This window comes from Poecile atricapillus, chromosome 21, assembly GCF_030490865.1.
Source record: "Poecile atricapillus isolate bPoeAtr1 chromosome 21, bPoeAtr1.hap1, whole genome shotgun sequence".
NCBI classification, from domain to species: Eukaryota; Metazoa; Chordata; class Aves; order Passeriformes; family Paridae; genus Poecile; species Poecile atricapillus.
In genome coordinates, this window is record NC_081269.1 from 8,683,654 (window position 1) to 8,698,331 (window position 14,678).

General features: G+C 48.3%; 1 protein-coding gene across 4 annotated transcripts in view; it reads left to right on the plus strand.

Annotated features, from left to right (window-relative positions):
- GTF2IRD1 (GTF2I repeat domain containing 1) overlaps nt 1-14,678 on the plus strand; it is a 59,705-nt gene that overhangs the window by 12,689 nt on the left and 32,338 nt on the right. For 3 of the 4 annotated variants that reach the window (XM_058854154.1, XM_058854156.1, XM_058854157.1), the window contains exons 2-6: nt 4,993-5,054; nt 7,253-7,381; nt 9,475-9,616; nt 11,204-11,350; nt 14,460-14,643. In XM_058854154.1, coding sequence (XP_058710137.1) covers nt 7,259-7,381; nt 9,475-9,616; nt 11,204-11,350; nt 14,460-14,643 — 596 coding nt within the window. In that variant the 5' untranslated portion in view covers nt 4,993-5,054; nt 7,253-7,258. The remainder of the gene's footprint in view (nt 1-4,992; nt 5,055-7,252; nt 7,382-9,474; nt 9,617-11,203; nt 11,351-14,459; nt 14,644-14,678) is intronic. The other variant, XM_058854155.1, reaches the window with a different exon arrangement.

Consider the following 14,678-nt stretch of genomic DNA (forward strand, 5'->3'; position numbering starts at 1 on the left):
CATACCAGGGCGGGTGCGTGCTTGGCTTCACCCAACACTCCTCCATGGCACTGTGAGTCACCTGAGTCACCTGCCCTGTGCAGGATGCCCAGTTCTGGGCAGCCACTGAGGCTGTGGGTGGTGAGGAGCCTCTACACACATACTCCCAGCTGTGGGGTTGGGATGACCCAGCACCTGCTCTCACCTTTGTGACTCATCCCATAAAATAAAATAAGGGAGAAGGGAGCAGGGAGCAGACAGGAGTGGGAGACTCAGGGCATTGGATGCTCCCATCTCTGAGCCTTCTTTCATCCCTTTAAAAAGCCTTTTTTTTTTTTTTTTTTAATGAGTTTATTTATGTAGCCAGCCTGGATTAGCAAACAGTCCATCCTGTAACACATGGAATACTCGATGCTGAGACACCAGTAACCAGAGAGAAATACTAGAGATAAAATTAAACATAATGAGATTATGTGGTATCTCTCTGTCAGGGACCACCTTACGCAGAGCAAACTAATTGCCTGTGCAGAGCAGAAAGTGGGTGATGAGCAGTGTCTGGGAGCTGGGGAGGGGCTGGTGCCATCAACAGCAGCTTTGCAAAAGAAAAAAGCATTTGGGTTGAGTGCTGAGGAGCAAGATGAGGAGCCCAACAGTATTTGGGGGACTGGGATGGAGTATCTTCTGCTCAGCCCTTGTGGACTCGTTGCCCCCAGCAAAGAGTTGCTGCTGCTAGGTTTTTGTATATTTGCAGTTTGAGTAGCCTTTTGCTGAATCATAATTAATAATAATAGTAATAAATTAATTAATAATCTGGAGCAGTGTCTGGTTCAATGGACAAGGTGGACATGCCATTTGAGGCAAGAGCCAGGATAGGGCATTGAGCACTGTTCAGAGAAAGCAAACCCCCTACCAGGTGTGGGGCAGGGCTGCAACACCAGGAGCATCATATATATGGGATTTTTCCATAATTTAGTGGGGAGAAAAAATATCTTAAAAAAGCAAAAAAGCATGTGTCTGTGTAATATAAAATTCAAGTTAGGCTCTTAGTGATTTCATGGAAAACAACAGGCTTTTTATATTGGCTCTTGGGGTAGGAGGAGAGCAGGCTAGAATAAAGATTTACAGTCTTTGGGAGATTAAAGGCCCTTGGTACATTGTTCAAATACCACGAGATTAGTTTCCAAGGAGACGGATACCAGTTGCCATAGGCACCGGGGGCCAGGAATTAGGATTGCGATTTTTTATCCTGATCACGCAACCAGTAGCTGAATGCTGTTAAAACTGGGCTTTAAATAACCCCAGTGTTAGTGTATACAGTGCCAAACCACAGGCAGGGAACAGAGTCTGCCTGCCTTCCCCCTGCACCAGCACCCACTCAGGCATGCACCGTGGGACCCAAGTGCTGCAGAGGGGTACAGGGTTGGGAACCCAGTTTGGTGCAATCCCAAGACCTGCATTGCAGGTTATCCTATGGCTTCTGAGTTCATTTCACCTCATTTTTTTACTGGGTAAGGGATTGCCAGAATCTTCTTGCAATGACCAGCAGTCATGGTGGTGCAGGAGCTGAGGGATCATCACAGATTCATGGAATCATGTGGTTTGAAAGGGGCCTTAAAGGTCATCCAGTTCCTCCCCCACCCCTGACATGGGCAAGGACACCCTCCACTAGACCAGTGGGATGTACCAAGGGGTAGAATTATCAGCCTGCTAATTTTGGCTTCCCCATGCCACTTGCTTCTGGGAAGTGCAACCTGAGCCCTGGCGTTTGAGGCGCCGGATCTGCGTCTCTCCTTCTAGGAACTGCCGAGCAGCGTGCTTTGGTACAGGAAGGGGTGCTGAGCTCCCTGATTCAGGCAGAGCTTTGGGGCTGGCCATCCCCCCCTGGGAAGGGAGGCTTAGCTCTGGGAGCTGTGGAGGCACCCAGGTCCCTGTGACTGGGTGGTTCTGCTCACCCATCAGCTCATCTTGGCCTCACTGACCCCAACCATTCATGCAGGGCTGCCAGGGCAGGATCCAGCTTTCCATGCATGGTGCTTTCAGCATCCCTCCCTGCTGTAGTGGGAATGATCCAATTAACACTTTTTTTCTCCCTTGTTTTTCTTTAAAATTTCTTTAATAAGTGAAGAAGCAGTTGCTGGAAGCAAGAGCTTCTGCGCCTGCCTGCCGTGAGATTGCAGCGTGGAAACTTGTCTGGAGCTGAAAGCAGTGCTGCTGGAGCTCCACAGGCAGAGTGATTCCCCAGCAGCTGCCATGCCATGGAAGTGTTTATCCTGGGGGAGATGAGATACAGCCTCTGAAGGGCACTTGATCCTCTTCTATCTCTCTTTGCACCAGACAGAAGCCTACTGTAATTTTACTATACTATATTAAGGTATGCACCTAGGCTAGGCTTAAGGAAATCAAGGTGGCAGCAGAATGCAATGCCCTGGTTGGATTCCTGTGGTAGACACTTTTCCCTGTGGGAGCCCCCAGTTTGCTTTTTGCTTCTTTTATAAGTGGGACTAAACCACAGCAGGTGCCAGATTATCCAGAGAAGCAGAGCCGAGGCGGTGATGCTGCTGAATGCAGTGGTGCTGGTGTCTGTGTGAGGAGGTTTTCCAGCAGGTGCCTTGGGATTTGTGGGTAAAATAAAACAGGGAGGGAGGTGTTTGGTCATGAGAGTTTGCTCTGCCCTGTACTACCCACTTGGAAGGAAACAGGCAGGGGAGATAGAGGGTTTGGGAGAGCAAACAGAGGCGGCGAGGCAGGGGCTACTACACCAAGCAGTGCCTGCATCCTCACTGTGCTGGTCACTGTCACTGGCCCAGACTGCACCAGAGGGTTTTTGCCCCCCAGCTCTGCTGCTTTCAGTCTTTGGAGAAAGGTGTCACCTTTAAAAGCTGCCATCAGCTTGGTACCTTTCAATCCTGGAAAAGCTGGCAGCCCACGGCTTGGACAGGAGCACTCTTTGCTGGGCTGAGAACTGGCTGGGCCCAGAGAGTGCTGTTTGGTATTTGAGAGTTTTATTTGTAGGACACAGTAGACCAACAGGAAAAAACAAATTAATTAGTTTAAACCAAATATGTTTTAGGCCAGTTTGGACAGGGCTTTGGGCACCTGGTCTTGCAGAAAGTGTCTCTGCCCATGGGAAGGGGATTGGAATGTGATGGACTTTTAAGGTCCCCTACAAACCAAACTATTCCATAGTTATGTGGTTCAGTATTGGTAGCAAAAACCCCAGTATTGGTAAAAGTCAGTGTAACAAGCAGCAACTGTGAGATGTGCTCCATCCCTCCTGAGCATTGAGTTGTTCCCATCTCACAGCATCTCCCACTCTGCACTGGGTTTGGCCCTGGGTAATTCCCAAAAAAGGGTCATTGCCTTGCCTTTTTTTTTGCTGGCAAGGGTGACCCAGAGGAGTGGAAGTAGGGGGTGAGCCAGTAATTGAGTCCAGATTTGCAAGTCCTGGATAAATGTTCAGCTTCCCTTGCGGAATGAGATTTTGGGGATTTACGCTGTATCAGGCACAGCAGGGTGAGGGGCAAGGGGAGGACGGTGGTGGAGGCTCTGTTTCAAGGACCATGGCAGCGTGGAAACACCAGCTCAGTTAATAAATAAGATGCTGTCGCTTCTGGCTGACATGGGGTTGAAAATCATTGTAAGACTTTGGAAGATAAGGAAGAAGGGGGATGAAAACTCTCCCATTCTTAGCACTGGGAGTACCCTCTGAGTTCACTTTGCATGGGCCAGGGGCATGCTGTGCGAGTTGCTGGATCACATCAACCCCCTCTACTTCTAATAGGACCTGTTTATTATTTGAGGGGTATAATAAAAGCTTTCTGGCAAGAAATCTCCTTTGGGGGGTTGTCACTGGCTTACTGGTGGGTTTTTTTTTTTTGACTGTTTTGTTAGCTGCATAGGATTTGGAAATGGTGATGTGTTTGGAGGATGTTTATCTTGGTGAGATGGAAACATTTGAGGGACTGGTGAGGGGATGTGCCTCCTGTGGGTGCAGCCCTGGGGGGGCCCTGGCCCATTCCACAGGAGTTCATGAGCCTCCCAACTGTGCCTGGTTTATCCTTTGCTGCAGCACAGGTGATTCATGAGTGAAACCGCCCCAGGGAAAGTTTCTAATCTTTCCCAGGATTATCAAGGGAGATGTTGTAAGAGCCAAGCAGGAGATGACATCCTGTGCCAGCTGTTGCACAGCACCCTGTTCCCCTGAGATTACTTTGTGGATGAGAAATAATTAAAAAAGAATAAAATTTGATAACTTAAAAAGAAAACCAACCTAAAAAATGTAAAAAAAATCTGCAAAAAATGTTTGTTTTGACCCCGTGACAGTGGTGTGACGGTCCCTGAGCCAACCTTTGCTCCTGGGGTTGAGATTGAGTTTGCAGAGGTGTGATGGGGCTGTACCTGGAGCAGGACCCCTATGGAAGGTGACATTAACCCTTTGGTGGTGTCCCAGGGAGGGATTTCAGTAGGACAGGCACGTGGAGCCCCAGGAAGTGGGGCAGGCTGCTCTGCACCCATCCTACCCACCTTGCTCCCTGTTGCCAGCCCAAACTGCTGCAAGAGTGGTTTACCCTAGTTTTCCTAAAGAGTTTCCCTTTAATTAGACAAACAACTTCAAGCCTTATGTCTTAATTTGATTTAAATAAGCCTAGCACTTGCTAGTGAAGTTTTCTTTCCTCCCTTTTATTCCACCCTTTTGTAAATCCACTGTCATGCTCTTTGTGACCACAAATGATTAAAAGCTTTACTGGAATATTGTCCCCCCCATCCCTTAAAATCACATTGTGTTACATGGGTCATCTTTTTGTTAAGCTTTGGGGTTTTTATTCTTGAGTGATTCTTGCTTTTACTTATTAAACAATCAGCCAGGGGAAAGGGATTATTTTTGTCCTGGTCTCCTGCAGGATAGGAAGGGGATGCAGGGACCCTGCCCCACTTCCCATTGATGTTATCCCTGTCTTTCCTATTGGTTCCCTCTCTGCAGCCAGATCCAGCTTGTGGCTTTGCTTTTTGCAGCCAAGAGAGGAGCATCTCTTCCCTGGAAGTGCTGATTCCTGTGGGAGGCCGTGGCTGAGCAGGTTGGTGCAGCTAGAGCTCTCTGAGTGGATGCAACCAGCCCCACCAAGGCAGGGACTGGTTCTCCAAAATGCTGCTAGAAGGCAACAGAATGTCCATGTCATAGCAGTTATATTTCATAGTAAATAGGGCACTCAGAAACATGTATGGGCATCATATATGGAATCTCAAGTTCCCTGCAGAGCTGTGCTCAGGAAGCAGCTGGGGAGCTTGCAGATGAAATGGGCTCTAGTCTGTCTGTCTGTCCACCCATGCATGCACAGACTGCAGGGCTGGAGCAAGGCAGATTGCTTCCTGGTGTTGCTGCAGCTTCTTGTGAAGCTGGAGGTGCCTGGCAGAGACCTGTCCCCAACATGGGGACACCAGGGGTGTGTGCCCAGCTGCAAGACCATATGTTCAGTTTCCTGCTTTATTTTTCAAGCTGATGCCTGGTTAGGCCAGGTTCTTTCCCTCCCAAGATCATAATGGAGATGTCCATCAGCTTTGTTAGAAGGTGTCAGATGGGTGGAAAAGGATTTTCCTGGGTGACTGTTAGTGTGGCCACGGTTCCAGCTCTGCCATCTGCAGGTGCCAGTGGAGCCCCAGCACTGCTTGGCTGCTTTCAAGACCTGGCAACAGCTCTTGTGGGGCTCATCCAGAGCAGTTCCCAAAATTCAGTCATTATTGTTTAATGGGATTTGTCTCCTCTCTTCATTAGCTTGTTGCAGACCCTTTTAAAAGTTTGCCCAGAGAAGCTGTCCCATCCAGGAAGGGTTTCAAGGCCAGGTTGGTCAGGGCTTGGAGCAACCTGGGATAGTGGAAGGTGTCCCTGCCCATGGCAGGGGATTGGAATGAGATGACCTTTAAGGTTCCTTCCAACCCAAACTGTTCTGTGGTTTTTTCATAACGTGTGTGCTCAGGCATCTGCAGATATGTCAGTGTGGGGGAGCTTGTTGTTTTGGGCCAAAACCCACCATTTCCCCTGTTTCATGGGGCAGCACAGCTTTGCTTTGCATTCAGATTCCTTCTGCTTGGACACAGGTACAAACCAGGGCAGGAAGGTGAATTTGGGGATTTGCTGTTGCCTGTAACCCATTTTTCAGTGAGGCTGAGTAGCTTTGGTTATCGACTGAGTGGCAAATTGAGTTATGTGCAGGCAGCTTCATTCATATTCCCCGCCTTCTGCCCATCCAGCCTTGTTAGGGATTCTCTAGCCTCTTTCATCCATTTGCAAGCACATGATTTATCATCTGGTTCAAGTGGCTTATGAGCTAACTTGCCTTCCTTTACTCACAGGATTAAAGCAGGGCTGCCCTCCAGATGGAGGGGCAATAGCTGGGCGGGGTGTGTTGGGTGCTGGGGGGTGATGCTGTCTCAAGTGTGGGTGTCCCAGCATGGCTGAGACCTTGCTGAGTTTCCCTGCAGCACTGGCATTACCTTGAGTTGAGATGGGACATGGACACTGAGGTGCAGAAGCCTGATGCTGTCATTCACTTGTAGCTGGGTCACAGCATTTTTCCCCATTTGGCCGTGAGGGATGGAGATTCTGGGGCTGAGCCTCTTTTCAGATGTGTGGTCCCTTCACATCCTGTTCCTCCTGACACCAAGAGCTGCAGAGTGGGGTGATTTCATTAGGGAATCCCTTGCCATGAGCAGCATCTCTCTCTTGGGGTGAAAGCAGAGCACCCTGTGACTCTGACCTGTTTCAGGGACACTTTTGGGTGGCAGGCTCTCCTCTTGCCCAGGATTTAGAGCAGGAGGCACAAGGACGGTCAGCACGGTGTCTTGGTGGGGACAGAGCCATCACCTCCTGCTCACAGCTGCCACCAGAGCTTGGGCACAGGAGTGCTCCATGTCAGCACCACGTGCCCCAGCTTGTGTGGCCACAGGCTGCACATCTGGGGTGTCCCACCATGCAGCTGGTCCCAGTGGTGGCATCTCCTCGAGGGTGAGCTCCAAATGCAGAGATGATCACACACAGCATCGGCTCCAGGGTTTGATTCAGCAGCTTCTGCAGTTATCTGCCTTTAGCAGAGGACTCGTGGGGACTGTGGGCTTCAGGCAGCTGTGGCCTCTGTGCATGCCTCAGTTTCCCCTGTGCACCTGTGCCAGCATTGCTCCCATAGCACACGATGGCAGTGAGGCTTCTGTGGTGATGCTCAGCTCCAGCTCTCTGTTAGTAACAGTGATGCATAGCTCTTTTACTTTTTTCTGTTTTCAGGTGAATATGGCCTTGGCAGGGAAGCCTTTAGATGTGACACTCACCACCTCCAGAGCTGACCAATGGAATATGGTTTTTCCCCAGAGAGATGAAATCATCACCAGCTTAGTGTCTGCCTTAGACTCCATGGTAAGAGGCCAGTGGCACCCCTGTCCCCATCCCCCTCCCTCCTTTGGCCTCCATTTAGCAAGGCTGTCTGGGTGCAGGGCTGGCACAGGATGCCTGGTGAGCTCATTCCGCTCTCCTCTGCTGCTGGAAAGCCCAGGGAGCTGCTGAGAAATAAAAACCCTTTCCTACCCTGACAGCCGTAAGGATCATAAAGTCAGCACAAGTTAATCTCAGATGTGTATTGTTTTCCCATTAATATTTATGTTGGTATCAACTGGCTGTAGGGTGGTTGGCTTTTTTTTTTCCTTGCTGTTTTACCAATGTTACCGTGAGCATTTACACAACAGCAGAACAATGGCTTTTTATCTCTGAGAACAAAGAAAATAACTTTCATATCTTTTGACGTAGAATTCCCAGTGGAAACCTTGCCTAAGTCAGCCGTGCTTACATAAACAAGATAACTGTCTGGATTAAGTCTCGTGGACCAGAGCTAATCTTATTTTTAACTGTGAATGTGATCAAGAAGGGAAAGCGGATGTGTAGTAACAAATGTCTAATGCAATGAGATGTGCTAAATAGCTCTCTCTTTTTAAAGTCAAGTCATATGTAATGCATTTATCTAGGATATGTTTTCCTCTCTATGCGGGTAGAGGTTTTTTCATTAATACCAATTTCCTTCTCTTTGACATCACCACCCCACTAAGGAGCAGGTTCCCTGGAGCCTGCACACCCCAAGCAGCTTTGATGATTTATATCCATGCCATCCTGTACAGCAAATTATGTTGCCATAGTTTGGCTTCTTAACGAATATACATTATTATGCAGTCCTTGTTAGGTGCTTACACTGGGGCCAGGGAGCCAAGCTCCTGAAATTCAGCCTTTATCCCAGCACTTCCCCAATGGCAAGCTCTGTGCTCACTGAAACCTCAGGCCTGTGTGCCTGTTAAATAAACCTCAGGGCCATGTGCATGTCACCAAGCAGGCTTAGGGCTTGGATTTGTTCTGCATCCAAATCTCACCTTAGTTTCTGTGTTTATTTTTTGAGCGTTGGGCTTTTGGAGCAAAATACTTGTCTTTGCCACTGGGTTTTGAAAGGAGGTTTCTTAAAAATATCTGTTTTGTGGGGTTTGATTCAATGCCTCCTCGAAGCAGGTTAGCAGGAGGTAGAATGGCCTAGAAGCTGCTTTAAGCCCACACAAGTGAAGTTCATTGCATGTGTTTGCAGGGAGATGGGGGTAGCTTAGGGGTTGGTCCATGTAACCCCCCTGCTCTCCTGCTCCCTCCCTGCCTGCCAGCATCCTCCAGCTCCTCTGTGGGGTTGTTGATGTGTCTAACCAGGGCTGATGCTGGGAAAATCCCCCCTTTTTTACCCATTTAAATCATGACCTGGGGATAGCATCTTCCTAGCACCAGTGCTGTAGCTATAGGAATATGAAAATATTCCTATAATATATAGTTTATATATAATATAAACTATAATATGACTAACCAGTGCAGTTAAGCTACTGGCACTAACGACTATAATATAAAAAATACTAATAAAAATTCATCTACATGTGTATTATGTAGAGCAGGAAGGGCATGTTACATAAAATGGATTAATGGAAGAAGTTTTTTCCATCTCTTTATTTTTTTGCATAACTGTACAAGAAGAATCGTTCAGCTAATCTGGACTTTGACCATATTAGTGTTCTGCAGCTGAAATAAGATTCCTGTGTTCCTTATTCCATTAGAGCTGGTGGAAAAATGCAAATTGTTATTGGTTGTGGTGTGCGTTTTTTGATAGATTTTTTTTTTATACAGGAACGTTTTCTTTTAAAGAAATGCAATAAAATGTTTATTTTTAGGATAGGAAAAAGTGAAATAAAATGATGGGTAAATAGTTCTTGTTTTCCAGCTGGATATTTTTGTAGAGCTGTAAAGTCACCGAAATTTTTAGGGGATGTCATAAACCCATGAAATTCTGACATAAACCAGAGCGCTGCTTTTGATGGAAGAACCTTACGATGGGAAGAAAAAAAAAAATAAATAAATCCCACTGGGAGAGGTGGGAAGGGGTGGGAAGCAGGGCTGCTCCCCCACCCTGTGCTGTGCTGACCTGGTGCCTCCAACAGTGCTTGGCGCTCTCCAAGCTGAACGCAGAGGTGGCCTGCATCGCCGTCCATGAGGAGAGCGCCTTCGTGGTGGGCACTGAGAAGGGACGCGTCTTCCTCAGCGCCCGCAAGGAGCTGCAGGCCGACTTCCAGAAGTTCTGCAGTGAGTATCCGGGGTTGGTGCTCCCCTCGTGCCAGCCGTGACTCCTGCCCGGCACGGAGGGCTTGGGGGGCACCACAGCGCTGTCCGTGGGGCTGAGTGGTGTTTGAAGTGATGGAGAAGGTGGGAGGGAACTGCAGCCAGAGCCTCTTCCCTGCCAGGGAGGGCACTGCATGGTTCCTCTCTCCAAAAGCATCCCTGAGGTGGTTCAGGGCTGCATGGCTGCTCTGCTGCCCTGCTGCTGTTAGCCTCTGGCAGTGCTGCCAGAGCGCTGGAGTATTTCTTGAGGACTTAGCAGAAATAGTTTGCCCTAGTGATCCTCCCAGGAGCAGAAGGGCTTTCTTGGTCCAAGGGGTTTTTTCCTGGTTTTGGAAAAACAGGAATGGATTTGGTAGCTGGAAGTATTGGTTGTGGAGTTGCTTATATTTTTGAGGGATGAGCAGTGGTGACAGGATATCTTGAGCAGGAGCCGTGTTCCCCCAGTCTCAGATCAGATTCACCAAGTATCTGAGGGATACCTGTGTGTTGCAAGCCTTCTGTCCCAGCTCTGTACCTCTGCCAGTTTCCAGTGCCTCTGATTTCTTGCTGCCCTCTTCGAAAGATCTGAATTAATCTAAAGCAGACATCACTTGCAGATGAGAGAAGCCTCTTATCTCTCTGGGATTCAGACCTCATCTGAGCACCCTCCCTTATCTGAACCTCTGGTTCTGCCTTTCTTGATGCACGGGGGGAATTGACAGTGATCAGAATTAATGGCAGTGGAGGAGGGAGAGGCAGCACTTGGAGGGTGCAGATGCAGATGCATTTCACAACCTTGGTGAAACACCCCAAAAAAGTTTTCCAGGGCCTGTTTTGCCATGCTGTAGGAGGCATGTGGAGCTTTACAGGGGGCATGGTGACTGTTTACTTTCCTGTGTCTAGTTCTCTGTGTATCCCACCTTGCTCTTGACCCATTCCCCATGATGTCCCAGCCATGGACTTTCTTCCACAGAAGGATCTATGAGCTCCTTCTTGAGCACCCCAGCAGCATCCAGGGCCGATTGCCAATAGGAGTCTGTCGAGGATGATGAAGGAATTAGTCCTTTGTCACTGAAAATCCCTTGCAAATTACTGTGGATAGAACAGCAATAACGCATTTGTAGTGTTTAATTTTCTGTGCATTTAGAGATGCAAAGAAGTCAAAGCCAAAGATATGCTTTATTTGAAGTTTAATGGGGGAAATTAGCAGGAAATAGCTGGTATTACTGAGCTACGTGATGCTGAAGGGTAAAAAAGCCTCCAAGAAAGGCGGATTTTCCTTTCCTGAGATATTGAAGGCTAAGCAGATTGAAACCAAAGACTAGGAATGGACTGCCCATTCCTGTTTCAGTCTGGCAGAGTGGGAAAAGCCAGGGAAAAGGGGATGGGCCCTGGATGAGTGCCCCTGCTGCTGGCACCACTGCCTATTGCCAGTACCTTTCCCTGTGCGTTGGGGGCTGCTGGGATCAACCCAGTGTGATCTCATCCAGGCTGGGGCCTGAGGTGGGTGGGAGACGTGGGACACCTGCCTGCTCAAAGCAGTGACTCCTCTTTTCTCCTCTCCCCCCGCAGGAATCCAGCAGAGGAAGGAGCAGGACGCAGAGGTGCAGAAGAAGGCAAAGGAGTGCGGGCAAAGGGTGCTCAGGGTCTCCCCGGACCAGGGATCAGATGTGTACCTCCTCAGGAAGATGGTAGAGGAAGTGTTTGATGTGCTTTATAGTAAGAACCTTCATGCTTCCCTTGGGGGATCTGGAATGTCCCTGGGGCTCACTGAGCTGCCCAGCACTGCCACCAGATGTGGTTTTCATCACCAGCCCGGCTCCTCAGCACGGGGCAGGTGCCTGGCAGGGGCAGCACGGTGAAATGTGCTCCTGTATCGAGTTAGTGCTGCACTGAGATGGGATTTGGCCACTGCTTCTCAGTTCTCCAGTGCCCCAAACTGAGTCAGAAAAATCCCTGGGCTGGTTGAAGCATCCTTTGTCTCCCCTGGCCAGGGGAAGCCTCTGTGATGCCCTGAATGTGATTTCCAAGCACACCTTTATCCTTGCCACTGCATCCACAGCACCTCTTTCATAGCACTGTGTCGGAGCTCTGCAGATTCCCTCCCTCTTTTCCCTGGAAAATCTATTTAAAAAGAAAACAGATGATTTTCTAGCACGCGGCCCTGCAGCCCCAACTTCGAGAGACGAGGTGGTGCCGTTCCAGCACATGCATCATCCCCAGCAATAAAGCTGCAATTAAATATAGATGACCATATGGCTGTTGGTATGGAACCCAGTGGGTTGCAGAGCTCCTTCCAGGCCCAATCTGCAGTGGCTTGAGCAGCAGCAGCACCTTCTTCTCTCTTGAGGATCCACTGAAAGCCCCATGGAGCAGCTGGCAGTAGTGGCCGTGCTGCTGGCTCATCCCCTGGCAGCACCTCTAGAGCTGTGCTAGTCAGGGAAGGAAAAGTTACATTGGCTTGCAGAAGTTGCTGCTGCTGGCTATTGCTAGCATCTTCCACAGGCTTCACAGACAGAAAAGAGAGATGGCATCCCTTCTCCCCTGGGACAGACAGCTGCTGAAATTTTCTGAAGCCACTTCAAGGACTTAGAGGCAATATTTTCATTAATGGGAGCAATCAGATCCTATTGCTGCCTTCCAAAGTCTGGGCCCAAAAATGAAGGAAGGGATGATGCAGAAGAACCAAGGGAACAGAATGGAGAGCGTGTTTTTTGGTGATGAATTCCTTCTCCAAGGTGCAGGTCTCATTGTCCTGACAGGACAGTGCCAAACTTTGCTGTCCTCTTGGGGAATATGTGAATTATTAAGATCTGACATACAATAAATGCATAATTGCATTAGAAAAGCTTGATCAGGGTGCAGCTGCATGGGGTTTATGAAGCAGGCAGCCCATCCATTGGATGATTAGTAAAGCTCTTTACAGTTTCAAGGTGTATGGAGGTGTGTGGGGACACACCCACAGTGTGGGGAGAAATACACAGAAGACAGTAAGTGCCCCAGGGTGATTGTGTTTGTAACGCTGAGAGGACTGTGAGAGTTTAACAGTTATGATTCTTAGAGCTTTTTTTTTTTATCCTTTCATCAATAAGGATTGGAAACAAAAGATCTTTTAAAATGCTCAGAAGTCAAAAAGATTCCCTCCAGAGCTGGATAATCTCTGCACCAACAGGATGACTGATTACCAGTGATTCCTATTAACCAGGCATTCATGATGATTATTGTCTCTTTAGCCAAACCACAAATCTCTGAAGGTCACCTTGACAATAACACAGTCCCCATAAAAATATGTTTGGGGATTTCTTGAGCATTGGGTTGATAAGGAGCCACTGTGGACATTGGGAGCTTCTCCCAGTCATGAAGAGAGGTGATGAAGGGAGGTGGAGAGCTGCTAGAGCCAGCACGTTGGAGCAGGGAAACTGTGAGCTTGCAGAAAGTAAACTCATGGTGTCGTGGTTCAAAGGCTTATTTTAAAACTTTGGTTATTTGCTTAATTAAAATATTATCATTCCTCCCTATGAGAAGCCTGAATGGCTCGTGCAGGTTGCACATTGTTAGTTATAATGCATTCCTTCAAAGGACATGTTGAAGAAATCACTTTTAGTAAGGGCTTGCTGGCAGTGTCACAAGATTTGCAGTGCTTCTATAAGATCTTTTGGTATTGTTTTTTTTTAAGAAGAGAGAAAAAATAAAAGATTGAAAATAAAATCCCTCAACAACTTAAAGGTCCCATAATCTTCTCTGTCTGGAGATGAAGGTGCAGGCACTGTACCATGGCACCAGATGTTCTGCATCGGGACACTGCTTTGCCAGACAGGTTGAATTCCTGCATGGCTGTTCCTTGTGCTTCATGCTTTCAGCACCATGTTTATTGATCACAATGGCCTGGGTTGGTTTCCAAAGTAATTTTTCCCCAGAGAATAGCTTGAGGGTTTTGGCCATTCCTTGAAATCCTCCAGAGCAGGCTGTTTTTCTGATGGTGTTTTGCCTGCAAAGCATAGTAGGGCAGTCCTTGTTTGGGCACACAGGCTCTTTCTCTGCCTTAGAAAATCCCTATATAATGGCAATGTTCACTGCTTGTCTGCTGCTGCCAGGGAAGGGAAAGCAATTTGTACCTGACTCTATAGGGAGATTTTGGTGTCAGAGGTAAAATGGAGCCAGAGGCACATGGTAGGGACATGGTGGGACTATGTTGCCACTGTTGAGGGGAGCAGGTGAAAGTTCTGGGCTGCTGGAGGTGATTGTACAGTCAAATGTATTGATGTTCAATCTGTCTGTGAATACTGGGATGAAGGGAGATTATTGGTTTTGTTTTTTTTTTCCTTGTCTGTCAAAGTGAATCAAAGCTGCTTGACAGCAACAGCAATCAACTGCTTTCCGTTCTTCCAGGAGGTAAAATAAGAAAACTGACTAGAAATGAGGCTCCCAGAATATCTCAGTAAGCATGAGATAAAAATCATTGCAAGCTCCTCTGCCTTCTTTGTCAGCCCTTGGCTCCTTCCCACCTTGCTGACGGCCATGTACCTCACTGGCATATGGCTGGGCACTCCCAGGGGTGGGCTTGTGCCAAGTGACCCCAACTGAGGATTCTGCTGTGAAACCTGAATGATGAGACATCTGCTTATTGGCCTTTATGAGCTTTTTATTAATTAGTGCTTTTAGAAAGGAGTTGGAGCGCCTTGCATGCTAAGTGCGAAGGTAGGAATGGGGTTTTTCTCCTAATGATTCTGCTGGTATTTCTTGCTCTTGCATTTACTCCTCCAGCCCAGCTCAGCCATGGTGAGGGGCACAGGGTGTTTGTCAGTGTGTAACTCTGTCCCCTCCCCAGGTGAAGCCATGGGGAAGAGCAGCGTGGTCCCTTTGCCGTACGAGAGGTTCCTGAAAGAGCCAGGTTCACTGGCAGTTACCGGCTTGCCTGAGGGGATCAGCTTTAAGAAACCTCTGGAGTATGATGTGAAATCCCTGATGGCCATCCTGGAGCACAGCCACAGCATCCGCTTCAGGCTAAAAAGGTAATTTTGGGGACCTCCAAGGAGCAAGAGAGCGG